Below are 13,341 nucleotides of genomic sequence, written 5' to 3' on the forward strand. Positions count from 1 at the left end.
TACCGGTACCCCCTGTATATAGCCTCCACATTGACTCTGTACCGTAACACCCTGTATATAGCCTCCACATTGACTCTGTACTGGTACCCCCTGTATATAGCCTCCACATTGACTCTGTACCGGTACCCCCTGTATATAGCCTCCACATTGACTCTGTACCGGTACCCCCTGTATAAAGCCTCCACATTGACTCTGTACCGTAATACCCTGTATATAGCCTCCACATTGACTCTGTACCGTAACACCCTGTATATAGCCTCCACATTGACTCTGTACCGGTACCCCCTGTATATAGCCTCCACATTGACTCTGTACCGGTACCCCCTGTATATAGCCTCCACATTGACTCTGTACCGGTACCCCCTGTATATAGCCTCCACATTGACTCTGTACCGTAACACCCTGTATATAGCCTCCACATTGACTCTGTACTGGTACCCCCTGTATATAGCCTCCACATTGACTCTGTACCGGTACACCCTGTATATAGCCTCCACATTGACTCTGTACTGGTACCCCCTGTATATAGCCTCCACATTGACTCTGTACCGGTACACCCTGTATATAGCCTCCACATTGACTCTGTACCGGTACCCCCTGTATATAGCCTCCACATTGACTCTGTACTGGTACCCCCTGTATATAGCCTCCACATTGACTCAGTACCGGTACCCCCTGTATATAGCCTCCACATTGACTCAGTACCGGTACCCCCTGTATATAGCCTCCACATTGACTCTGTACCGGTACCCCATGTATATAGTCTCCACATTGATTCTGTACCGGTACCCCCTGTATATAGTCTCCACATTGACTCTGTACCGGTACCCCCTGTATATAGCCTCCACATTGACTCTGTACCGGTATCCCCTGTATATAGCCTCCACATTGACTCTGTACCGGTACCCCCTGTATATAGCCTCCACATTGACTCTGTACCGGTACCCCCTGTATATAGCCTCCACATTGACTCTGTACCGTAACACCCTGTATATAGCCTCCACATTGACTCTGTACCGTAACACCCTGTATATAGTCTCCACATTGACTCTGTACCGTAATACCCTGTATATAGCCTCCACATTGACTCTGTACCGGTACCCCCTGTATATAGCCTCCCCATTGACTCTGTACCGTAACACCCTGTATATAGCCTCCACATTGACTCTGTACCGGTACCCCCTGTATATAGCCTCCACATTGACTCTGTACCGGTACCCCCTGTATATAGCCTCCACATTGACTCTGTACCGGTACCCCGTGTATATAGCCTCCACATTGACTCTGTACCGTAACACCCTGTATATATTCTCCACATTGACTCTGTACTGGTACACCCTGTATATAGCCTCCACATTGACTCTGTACTGGTACCCCCTGTATATAGCCTCCACATTGACTCTGTACTGGTACCCCCTGTATATAGCCTCCACATTGACTCTGTACCGGTACCCCCTGTATATAGCCTCCACATTGACTCTGTACCGGTACCCCCTGTATATAGCCTCCACATTGACTCTGTACCGGTACCCCATGTATATAGTCTCCACATTGACTCTGTACCAGTACCCCCTGTATATAGTCTCCACATTGACTCTGTACCCCCTGTATATAGCCTCCACATTGACTCTGTACCGTAACACCCTGTATATAGCCTCCACATTGACTCTGTACTAGTACCCCCTGTATATAGCCTCCACATTGACTCTGTACAGTAACACCCTGTATATAGCCTCCACATTGACTCTGTACCGTAACACCCTGTATATAGTCTCCACATTGACTCTGTACCGTAATACCCTGTATATAGCCTCCACATTGACTCTGTACCGGTACCCCCTGTATATAGCCTCCACATTGACTCTGTACCGTAACACCCTGTATATAGCCTCCACATTGACTCTGTACCGGTACTCCCTGTATATAGCCTCCACATTGACTCTGTACTGGTACCTCCTGTATATAGCCTCCACATTGACTCTGTACTGTAACCCCCTGTATATAGCCTCCACATTGACTCTGTACCGGTACCCCTTGTATATAGTGTCCACATTGACTCTGTACCGGTACCCCCTGTATATAGCCTCCACATTGACTCTGTACTGGTACCCCCTGTATATAGCCTCCACATTGACTCTGTACCGGTACCCCCTGTGTATAGCCTCCACATTGACTCTGTACCGGTACCCCCTGTATATAGCCTCCACATTGACTCTGTACCGGTACCCCATGTATATAGCCTCCACATTGACTCTGTACCGTAACACCCTGTATATAGCCTCCACATTGACTCTGTACCGTAACACCCTGTATATAGTCTCCACATTGACTCTGTACCGTAATACCCTGTATATAGCCTCCACATTGACTCTGTACCGGTACCCCCTGTATATAGTCTCCACATTGACTCTGTACCGTAATACCCTGTATATAGCCTCCACATTGACTCTGTACCGGTACACCCTGTATATAGTCTTGCTTGTTATTTTACTGCAGCTGTTTAATTATTTTTTCTTATTTTCTATTTTCTACATGACACTTTTTTTTCTTAACTTAAAGTATTGTTGGTTAAGAGCTTGTCAGTAAGCATTTCACTGTAAGGTCTACTACACCTGTTGTATTCAGCATTTCACTGTGAGGTCTACTACACCTGTTGTATTCAGCATTTCACTGTGAGGTCTAATACACCTGTTGTATTCAGCATTTCACTGTGAGGTCTACTACACCTGTTGTATTCAGCATTTCACTGTAAGGTCTACTACACCTGTTGTATTCAGCATTTCACTGTGAGGTCTACTACACCTGTTGTATTCAGCATTTCACTGTAAGGTCTACTACACCTGTTGTATTCAGCATTTCACTGTAAGGTCTACTACACCTGTTGTATTCAGCATTTCACTGTAAGGTCTACTACACCTGTTGTATTCAGCATTTCACTGTAAGGTCTACTACACCTGTTGTATTCAGCATTTCACTGTAAGGTCTACTACACCTGTTGTATTCAGCATTTCACTGTAGGGTCTACTACACCTGTTGTATTCAGCATTTCACTGTAAGGTCTACTACACCTGTTGTATTCAGCATTTCACTGTAGGGTCTACTACACCTGTTGTATTCAGCATTTCACTGTGAGGTCTACTACACCTGTTGTATTCAGCATTTCACTGTGAGGTCTACTACACCTGTTGTATTCAGCATTTCACTGTGAGGTCTACTACACCTGTTGTATTCAGCATTTCACTGTGAGGTCTACTACACCTGTTGTATTCAGCATTTCACTGTGAGGTCTACTACACCTGTTGTATTCAGCATTTCACTGTGAGGTCTACTACACCTGTTGTATTCAGCATTTCACTGTGAGGTCTACTACACCTGTTGTATTCAGCATTTCACTGTGAGGTCTACTACACCTGTTGTATTCAGCATTTCACTGTGAGGTCTACTACACCTGTTGTATTCAGCATTTCACTGTAAGGTCTACTACACCTGTTGTATTCAGCATTTCACTGTAAGGTCTACTACACCTGTTGTATTCAGCATTTCACTGTAAGGTCTACTACACCGGTTGTATTCAGCATTTCACTGTGAGGTCTACTACACCTTTTGTATTCAGCATTTCACTGTGAGGTCTACTACACCTTTTGTATTCAGCATTTCACTGTGAGGTCTACTACACCTGTTGTATTCAGCATTTCACTGTAAGGTATGCACATGTTGTATTTGGCACATGTGAGAACATTTGATTTTAAATACAATACTCTTAGTTTTAGAGATATTCAAGACCAGTTTATTACTGGCCACCCATTCCAAAAGATGCAACTCTTAAGGGTTTCAGTGACTTCATTGCGTGTGGTTGCTGTGTGTGTGTGTGTGTGTGTGTGTGTGTGTGTGTGTGTGTGTGTGTGTGTGTGTGATGGATAGACAGACAAGTGTAGCCTACACCAAGATGCGGCTGAAATTCTGCAGGTGGGGGAGCGGGTGAGAAGGTTCAGGAGGCTTGTTGGGCATCTTGTTATGACATGCATTTACATGAATTAGGTCCACGGAATTATACCTGGGAAGAGCGATTTTATGGAGAAACTTTTTTTGAATGTTATTTGAAATAGCTAGCTAACGTGCTTGTGCGTGCAGAGCGGCACCGGAAATAAAAATCTAAAGTGAAACAAGATAACTAGGCCTATAGTATCCTTCACTGGCGTTTAAACAGTTCATTATTCTATAGCTAATTTAAAAAAAAACTCTCTCCCTATCTTCTGGATCAAGCTTGTAATGTCCGCACAGAAGCCTATGCTTCGGAGTGGGGAGGGGCAGGTAGCATAAACGCGCACAGGTAAAGATTTTCAGCTTGCAGGCAGACACTGTAATAAGTTTCTGAGTGACAGAGTTAGGGCTTTGCATAGGCATTTTGTTGTGGGCGAAGGGGGGAAAAAATGACTGAAACGTAAAATACAATTGTAAAAGGGCTTTTATAAATGAAAACATAGCAATGTATCAACCTACGTGACATCACAGAGTGCCAACTAACCTTCTGGTAGAGAATGCAGTGATGAGTATCAACATTGTCACCGGTAAATAAACGCAGAATACTATGATAAACTGCATATAACGGTTTTAATGAAGTGGCAGCTGCGTTCATACAGATGATGTCGACATAGTCAAGGACCGATAGGAACGTCGACTGAATAATCGGCTTCCTACTATTTAGCGAGAGGCAGGACCCTATTTCTATAGAAGAAGCCCATTTTTATTCTCAGCTTCTTCTTAACTAACTCATCAATATGAACACCATCCAAAGTACGTATGCTTAAATCATCAGACTTATTTTTATGCGCTCTAGAGAACAACACAATTGTTAACTAATAACTAGTTCATTATTAACAATTAAAGTATGATAAATAACAGTAGTGTGTTGCTTCCCAATCACACTTAAAGTATGTAGAATATTTTAATGTGAGGACTCCTGCAAGCCCCAGTAATAAGACTCTGAGAGAAATATAGTTGGGTATTGCCTTCAGCACCTAACTAGCTAGCTGGTCATCAAGATGACTGACTTAAAGGTGACGGACTTAAAGGTGACGGACTTAAAGGTGACAGACTTAAAGGTGACAGACTTAAAGGTGACGGACTTAAATATGCCTGACTTAAAGATGACGGACTTAAAGGTGACGGACTTAAAGGTGACGGACTTAAAGGTGACAGACTTAAAGGTGACGGACTTAAAGATGACGGACTTAAAGGTGACGGACTTAAAGGTGACGGACTTAAAGGTGACGGACTTAAATATGCCTGACTTAAATATGCCTGACTTAAAGATGACGGACTTAAAGGTGACGGACTTAAAGATGACGGACTTAAAGGTGACGGACTTAAAGATGACGGACTTAAAGAATACTGATTTATCCGAGTCCATTCCTCTCCACAGGCGACTCCCAGGTGCACGACATACGTCATCCGTTCGGGCAGCAGGCGTGTCCATAGTCTCTGCGTGTAGCTGCGTACCGAAGTCAGTAGCGCCGATGAACCACTATCATTACTGACGACTTCACAAAGGCTCCCTGTTATAACGTTGTTACTGCGGTGACTTTTCCTTTCATTTTGGCTGAGGAGAACGTGTAAAGAGGCAGCTGGTTTTCACAATGGCGACAGCTGCGGTATCTGCCAGTGGCCCCAACCCCGGATCCGGCGCTGAGTTGGTCCGAGGACAGGCCTTCGATGTCGGGCCTCGCTACCACAATCTGTCGTATATCGGAGAGGGCGCCTACGGAACGGTGTGGTAAGACATGTCTTCATACGTTCCATGATGGCAGAAATGTTGCCTCACACACTCTCATCACTACTGACGGTAGTCGAACAAGTTTGGATACTTTGTAGACTTCAATGAGTAGAATTACCCTCCGTTTTCACTTCTTTACTGCCACATTATAACATGTAAAGTGTATTTTTAGACGTGTTACTGTTGATATGGCGCTAGTTTGCAGTGAGTGAAGGCATTTGTTACAGTGGCTACTTGTTGCTCTTGGGTCGACTGTAGGATTTGGCAACTCAGGGCGATTTCACATTACATAACTCACTATTGACAAATTATTTTTATTCCTTTTAACAGACTATTTATGTTCATTTCGAAAAAATCTTCCTCTACCAACTTTTTATTAGGCCAACATATTTCGTTCTTATCTGCATGCTCAGCAGAATAATTTATATCTGAATAACCACCGACGCAAAACGCCTGAATGTCAAACTTGATTCGTGTTTTTAGCCGTCAATTTGTCTTAATTTAAAATAAGCCTGAGAACTCTGAATCATTTCAGATTTACCGGTAGGCTGGTTTCGGTAAACTGCACTATTCACTGTGTGCATGTTGTGTTGACATCAGTTGTAGTGATAGTGACCAGGATGAATGGACCAGATTGCTGGTGCGAGAGAGCTTGTTTAGGGGCAAGGTTAGCCCTGATCGTGGCTGAAGGCATCTTCTGTACAGGGGAGCGTTAATGCTGCAGTATGTCACTTTTTAGGCGACCCAACCAAATACACATATTAGTTATAGATCTGTCATTCTCATTGAAAGCCAGACTAAGAAGCGGAAGATGTGTTCTATGTGCACCATTTCTATGCTTCCCGTTAAGTTTTTTGCGAATTTGAGTTTGTATTTTTTAGCAGGCGTACAAAACAATCATTTTGGCTCGTGGAAAATCTGTTTCACAGGTTTAGATTGAACTACGATTCTCTACAACGTATATGATTGTTTTGTTACAAACGGAAATTAGGTGAAATATTTGAATTTTAGCAACAAGGAAATTGAGTGTTTAAAAAAAAATCATTTTGTATTTTTTTTATTTTGTTGCATTTTTCAGCTTTAAGAGCCGCGACGCGCGGGTTCAGCATTAAAATGCATCGCTTGCGGACGAACGTGTTGTCACAGAAAAATGTTGGGTGCAACTGTTGTGGGGCGGCAGGTAGCCTAGTAGTTAGAGCGTTGGACTAGTAACCAGCAGGTAGCCTAGTGGTTAGTGTTGGACTAGTAACCAGCAGGTAGCCTAGTGGTTAGAGTGTTGGACTAGTAACCAGCAGGTAGTCTAGTGGTTAGAGTGTTGGACTAGTAACCAGCAGGTAGCCTAGTGGTTAGAGCGTTGGACTAGTAACCAGCAGGTAGCCTAGTGGTTAGTGTTGGACTAGTAACCAGCAGGTAGCCTAGTGGTTAGAGTGTTGGACTAGTAACCAGCAGGTCGCCTAGTGGTTAGTGTTGGACTAGTAACCAGCAGGTAGCCTAGTGGTTAGTGTTGGACTAGTAACCAGCAGGTAGCCTAGTGGTTAGAACGTTGGACTAGTAACCAGCAGGTACCCTAGTGGTTAGATTGTTGGTCTAGTAACCAGCAGGTAGCCTAGTGGTTAGAGCGTTGGACTAGTAACCAGCAGGTGGCCTAGTGGTTAGAGCATTGGGCTAGTAACCAGCAGGTAGCCTAGTGGTTAGAGCGTTGGACTAGTAACCAGCAGGTAGCCTAGTGGTTAGAGTGTTGGACTAGTAACCAGCAGGTCGCCTAGTGGTTAGTGTTGGACTAGTAACCAGCAGGTAGCCTAGTGGTTAGAGCGTTGGACTAGTAACCAGCAGGTACCCTAGTGGTTAGATTGTTGGTCTAGTAACCAGCAGGTAGCCTAGTGGTTAGAGCATTGGGCTAGTAACCAGCAGGTGGCCTAGTGGTTAGAGCATTGGGCTAGTAACCAGCAGGTAGCCTAGTGGTTAGAGCGTTGGACTAGTAACCAGCAGGTAGCCTAGTGGTTAGAGCGTTGGACTAGTAACCGGCAGGTAGCCTAGTGGTTAGAGCGTTGGACTAGTAACCAGCAGGTAGCCTAGTGGTTAGAGCATTGGACTAGTAACCAGCATTTAGCCTAGCGGTTAGAGCGTTGGACTAGTAACCAGCAGGTAGCCTAGTGGTTAGAGTGATGGACTAGTAACCAGCAGATAGCCTAGTGGTTAGAGTGGGGAGGTAGGTAGCCTAGTGGTTAGAGTGTTGGACTAGTAACCAGCAGGTAGCCTAGCGGTTAGAGCGTTGGACTAGTAGCCAGCAGGTAGCCTAGTGGTTAGAGTGTTGGACTAGTAACCAGCAGATAGCCTAGTGGTTAGAGTGGGGAGGTAGGTAGCCTAGTGGTTAGAGTGTTGGACTAGTAACCAGCAGGTAGCCTAGCGGTTAGAGCGTTGGACTAGTAACCAGCAGGTAGCCTAGTGGTTAGAGCGTTGGACTAGTAACCGGCAGGTAGCCTAGTGGTTAGAGTGTTGGGCCAGTAACCAGCAGGTAGCCTAGTGCTTAGAGTGTTGAACTAGTAACTGGCAGGTCGCCTAGCGGTTAGAGCGTTGGACTAGTAACCAGCAGATAGCCTAGTGGTTAGAGTGGGGAGGTAGGTAGCCTAGTGGTTAGAGTGTTGGACTAGTAACCAGCAGGTAGCCTAGTGGTTAGAGCGTTGGACTAGTAACCAGCAGGTAGCCTAGTGGTTAGAGCGTTGGACCAGTAACCAGCAGGTAGCCTAGTGGTTAGAGTGTTGGGCCAGTAACCAGCAGGTAGCCTAGTGCTTAGAGTGTTGAACTAGTAACTGGCAGGTCGCCTAGCGGTTAGAGCGTTGGACTAGTAACCAGCAGGTAGCCTATTGGTTAGAGCGTTGGACTAGTAACCGGCAGGTAGCCTAGTGGTTAGAGTGTTGGACTAGTAACCAGCAGGTAGCCTAGTGGTTAGAGTGTTGGACTAGTAGCCAGCAGGTAGCCTAGTGGGTAGAGCGTTGGACTAGTAACCAGCAGGTAGCCTAGTGGTTAGAGCATTGGACTAGTAACCAGCAGGTAGCCTAGTGGTTAGAGTGTTGGACTAGTAACCAGCAGGTAGTCTAGTGGGTAGAGTGGGGAGGCAGGTAGCCTAGTGGTTAGAGTGTTAGACTAGTAACCAGCAGGTAGCCTAGCGGTTAGAGCGTTGGACTAGTAACCAGCAGGTAGCCTAGTGGTTAGAGTGTTGGACTAGTAACCAGCAGATAGCCTAGTGGTTAGAGTGGGGAGGTAGGTAGCCTAGTGGTTAGAGTGTTGGACTAGTAACCAGCAGGTAGCCTAGCGGTTAGAGCGTTGGACTAGTAACCAGCAGGTAGCCTAGTGGTTAGAGCGTTGGACTAGTAACCGGCAGGTAGCCTAGTGGTTAGAGAGTTGGACTAGTAACCAGCAGGTAGCCTAGTGGTTAGAGCATTGGACTAGTAACCAGCAGGTAGCATAGCGGTTAGAGCGTTGGACTAGTAACCAGCAGGTAGCCTAGTGGTTAGAGCGTTGGACTAGTAACCAGCAGGTAGCCTAGTGGTTAGAGTGTTGGACTAGTAACCAGCAGGTAGCCTAGTGGTTAGAGTGGGGAGGCAGGTAGCCTAGTGGTTAGAGTGTTGGACTAGTAACCAGCAGGTAGCCTAGCGGTTAGAGCGTTGAACTAGTAACCAGCAGGTAGCCTAGTGGTTAGAGCATTGGACTAGTAACCAGCAGGTAGCCTAGTGGTTAGAGTGGTGGACCAGTAACCAGCAGGTAGTCTAGTGGTTAGAGTGTTGGACTAGTAACCAGCAGGTAGTCTAGTGGTTAGAGTGTTGGACTAGTAACCGGCAGGTAGCCTAGTGGTTAGAGTGTTGGGACTAGTAACCAGCAGGTAGCCTAGTGGTTAGAGTGTTGGGACTGGTAACCAGCAGGTAGCCTAGTGGTTAGAGTGTTGGACTAGTAACCAGCAGGTAGCCTAGTGGTTAGAGCGTTGGGACTGGTAACCAGCGGGTAGCCTAGTGGTTAGAGTGTTGGGACTGGTAACCAGCAGGTAGCCTAGTGGTTAGAGTGTTGGGACTGGTAACCAGCAGGTAGCCTAGTGGTTAGAGCATTGGACTAGTAACCAGCAGGTAGCCTAGTGGTTAGAGCGTTGGACTAGTAACCAGCAGGTAGCCTAGTGGTTAGACCGTTGGACAAGTAACCAGCAGGTAGTCTAGTGGTTAGAGAGTTGGACTAGTAACCAGCAGGTAGCCTAGTGGTTAGAGTGTTGGACTAGTAACCAGCAGGTAGCCTAGTGGTTAGAGTGTTGGACTAGTAACCAGTAGGTAGCCTTGTGGTTAGAGCGTTGGACTAGTAACCAGCAGGTAGCCTTGTGGTTAGAGTGTTGGACTAGTAACCAAAAGGTTGCTGGATCGAATCCCCGAGCTGACAAGGTAAACATCTCTGCTTCTGCCCCTGAACAAGGCAGTTTAACCCACTGTTCCTAGGCCGTCATTGTAAATAAGAATTTGTTCTTAACTGACTTGCCTAGTTAAATAAAGGTAAAATAAAAACTAGTTAACATGGTGTACAGCAAGTGTATTTTGCATCTGTGAAATTACGACCATTTGTGGTGATATGAAAGTAGAGGATTTATGTTTGTAGAACTGTACAGCACAACTGAGAATTGATTCGCGTTTAGATGGGAGTATTCGTCTGTTTTGTCCTCCAGAGCTAATTCACCCTTTAAACAGAACATGTAATGTCCTTGGACTAAAGAGTAACGTTACCTGTTGTCCATTACTGGGGTAGGGCAAGCTTCAACAGAGCACTGCAAGCTGCATCACGAAGCATCAAACGACTGAGCTGAATAAGCCACAGGAGTTTAAGAGGCTCCGTGTAAAGTACAGTAGGTCTACTTGATCTAGACAGTCATACAGTGTGTTCATCTAGTTCTGAGAATAGGCTTCCTGGGAATCCAGGCTGCAGAGAGACGATCATAAAGTTGTTCAATAACGTTACCAAAAAAGCAGGAGCGACACTCAACTAGTCTAGTATAGCGCGATCATTACATCACCTACAGAGAATCTTTCTCTCTCGATCCCCTACAGAGAATCTTTCTCTCTCGATCCCCTACAGAGAATCTTTCTCTCTCGATCCCCTACAGAGAATCTTTCTCTCTCGATCCCCTACAGAGAATCTTTCTCTCTCGATCCCCTACAGAGAATCTTTCTCTCTCGATCCCCTACAGAGAATCTTTCTCTCTCGATCCCCTACAGAGAATCTTTCTCTCTCGATCCCCTACAGAGAATCTTTCTCTCTCGATCCCCTACAGAGAATCTTTCTCTCTCGATCCCCTACAGAGAATCTTTCTCTCTCGATCCCCCTACAGAGAACCCACAAAGATTGTTCATGTTGCCTAGTCGCTAAGTCTCCAGCTCGCACGCAGGCAGGCACTCCGATGTACACACTTGTGGTTGTGTGCATTTAGCTCAGTGATTTTAAATAATGGAAGGTGTCAGGGAATGGGATCCCAGGAGCCGTGAGACCTATCTTTATCCCTAGGCTCAGTTGAGAGTGAAAGGATGGTTAGAAACGGGTCAAATGGCACCATATTCCCTACATAAAGCTCTATGGGCCCTGGTCAAAAGTAGAGCCCAGGCTTTCCGGGTGGCGCAGTGGTCTAGGGCACTGCATCGCAGTGCTAGCTGCGTCACCAGAGTCTCTGGGTTCGCGCTCAGGCTCTGTCGCAGCCGGCCGCGACCGGGAGGTCCGTGGGGCGACGCACAATTGGGCTAGCGTCGTCCGGGTTAGGGAGGGTTTGGCCGGTAGGGATATCCTTGTCTCATCGCGTCCCAGCGACTCCTGTGGCGGGCCGGGCGCAGTGCGCACTAACCAAGGGGGGCCAGGTACACGGTGTTTCCTCCGACACATTGGTGCGGCTGGCTTCCGGGTTGGAGGCGCGCTGTGTTAAGAAGCAGTGCGACTTGGTTGGGTTGTGCTTCGGAGGACGCGTGGCTTTCGACCTTCGTCTCTCCCGAGCCCGTACGGGAGTTGTAGCGATGAGACAAGATAGTAATTACTAGCGATTGGATACCACGAAAATTGGGGAGAAAAGGGGAGAAAAAATTATAAAAAATAAATAAAAATAAAATAAAAGTAGAGCCCTGTAGGCCCTGGTCAAGAGTAGAGCCCCGTAGGCCCTGGTCAAGAGTAGAGCCCCGTAGGCCCTGGTCAAGAGTAGAGCCCCGTAGGCCCTGGTCAAGAGTAGAGCCCCGTAGGCCCTGGTCAAGAGTAGAGCCCCGTAGGCCCTGGTCAAGAGTAGAGCCCCGTAGGCCCTGGTCAAGAGTAGAGCCCCGTAGGCCCTGGTCAAGAGTAGAGCCCCGTAGGCCCTGGTCAAGAGTAGAGCCCCGTAGGCCCTGGTCAAGAGTAGAGCCCCGTAGGCCCTGGTCAAGAGTAGAGCCCCGTAGGCCCTGGTCAAGAGTAGAGCCCCGTAGGCCCTGGTCAAGAGTAGAGCCCCGTAGGCCCTGGTCAAGAGTAGAGCCCCGTAGGCCCTGGTCAAGAGTAGAGCCCCGTAGGCCCTGGTCAAGAGTAGAGCCCCGTAGGCCCTGGTCAAGAGTAGAGCCCCGTAGGCCCTGGTCAAGAGTAGAGCCCCGTAGGCCCTGGTCAAGAGTAGAGCCCCGTAGGCCCTGGTCAAGAGTAGAGCCCCCAAGGCCCTGGTCAAGAGTAGAGCCCCCAAGGCCCTGGTCAAGAGTAGAGCCCTGTATAAGGAATAGGCAGGCAGGCAGGCAGCAGACTACCTCTCTGTGGAGGCAGGCAGGGAGCAGACTACCTCTCTGTGGAGGCAGGCAGGCAGGGAGCAGACTACCTCTCTGTGGAGGCAGGCAGGCAGGGAGCAGACTACCTCTCTGTGGAGGCAGGCAGGCAGGGAGCAGACTACCTCTCAGTGGAGGCAGGCAGGCAGGCAGCAGACTACCTCTCAGTGGAGGCAGGCAGGGAGCAGACTCCATCTCAGTGGAGGCAGGCAGGGAGCAGACTACCTCTCAGTGGAGGCAGGCAGGCAGCAGACTACCTCTCAGTGGAGGCAGGCAGGGAGCAGACTACCTCTCAGTGGAGGCAGGCAGGGAGCAGACTACCTCTCAGTGGAGGCAGGCAGGGAGCAGACTACCTCTCAGTGGAGGCAGGCAGGGAGCAGACTACCTCTCAGTGGAGGCAGACAGGGAGCAGACTACCTATCAGTGGAGGCAGACAGGGAGCAGACTACCTATCAGTGGAGGCAGGCAGGCAGCAGACTACCTCTCAGTGGAGGCAGGCAGCAGACTACCTCTCAGTGGAGGCAGGCAGGGAGGCAGCAGACTACCTCTCAGGGGAGGCAGGCAGGGAGGCAGCAGACTACCTCTCAGTGGAGGCAGGCAGGGAGGCAGCAGACTACCTCTCAGTGGAGGCAGGCAGGCAGGCAGCAGACTACCTCTCAGTGGAGGCAGGCAGGCAGGGAGCAGACTACCTCTCAGTGGAGGCAGGCAGGCAGGGAGCAGACTACCTCTCAGTGGAGGCACGCAGGCAGGGAGCAGACTACCTCTCAGTGGAGGCAGGCAGGCAGG

General features: G+C 47.9%; 1 protein-coding gene across 2 annotated transcripts in view; it reads left to right on the forward strand.

The window, feature by feature from the left end:
* The first annotated feature begins 5,460 nt into the window (after positions 1 to 5,460).
* Positions 5,461 to 13,341, forward strand: part of LOC129855562 (mitogen-activated protein kinase 1-like) — a 59,164-nt gene continuing 51,283 nt past the window's right edge. Inside the window, exon 1 of one of the 2 annotated variants that reach the window (XM_055923358.1) lies at positions 5,461 to 5,773. In XM_055923358.1, the coding sequence (XP_055779333.1) occupies positions 5,637 to 5,773 (137 nt within the window). In that variant the 5' untranslated portion in view covers positions 5,461 to 5,636. The remainder of the gene's footprint in view (positions 5,774 to 13,341) is intronic. The other variant, XM_055923357.1, reaches the window with a different exon arrangement.

This window comes from Salvelinus fontinalis, chromosome 5, assembly GCF_029448725.1.
Source record: "Salvelinus fontinalis isolate EN_2023a chromosome 5, ASM2944872v1, whole genome shotgun sequence".
In the NCBI taxonomy this organism is placed as follows: Eukaryota; Metazoa; Chordata; class Actinopteri; order Salmoniformes; family Salmonidae; genus Salvelinus; species Salvelinus fontinalis.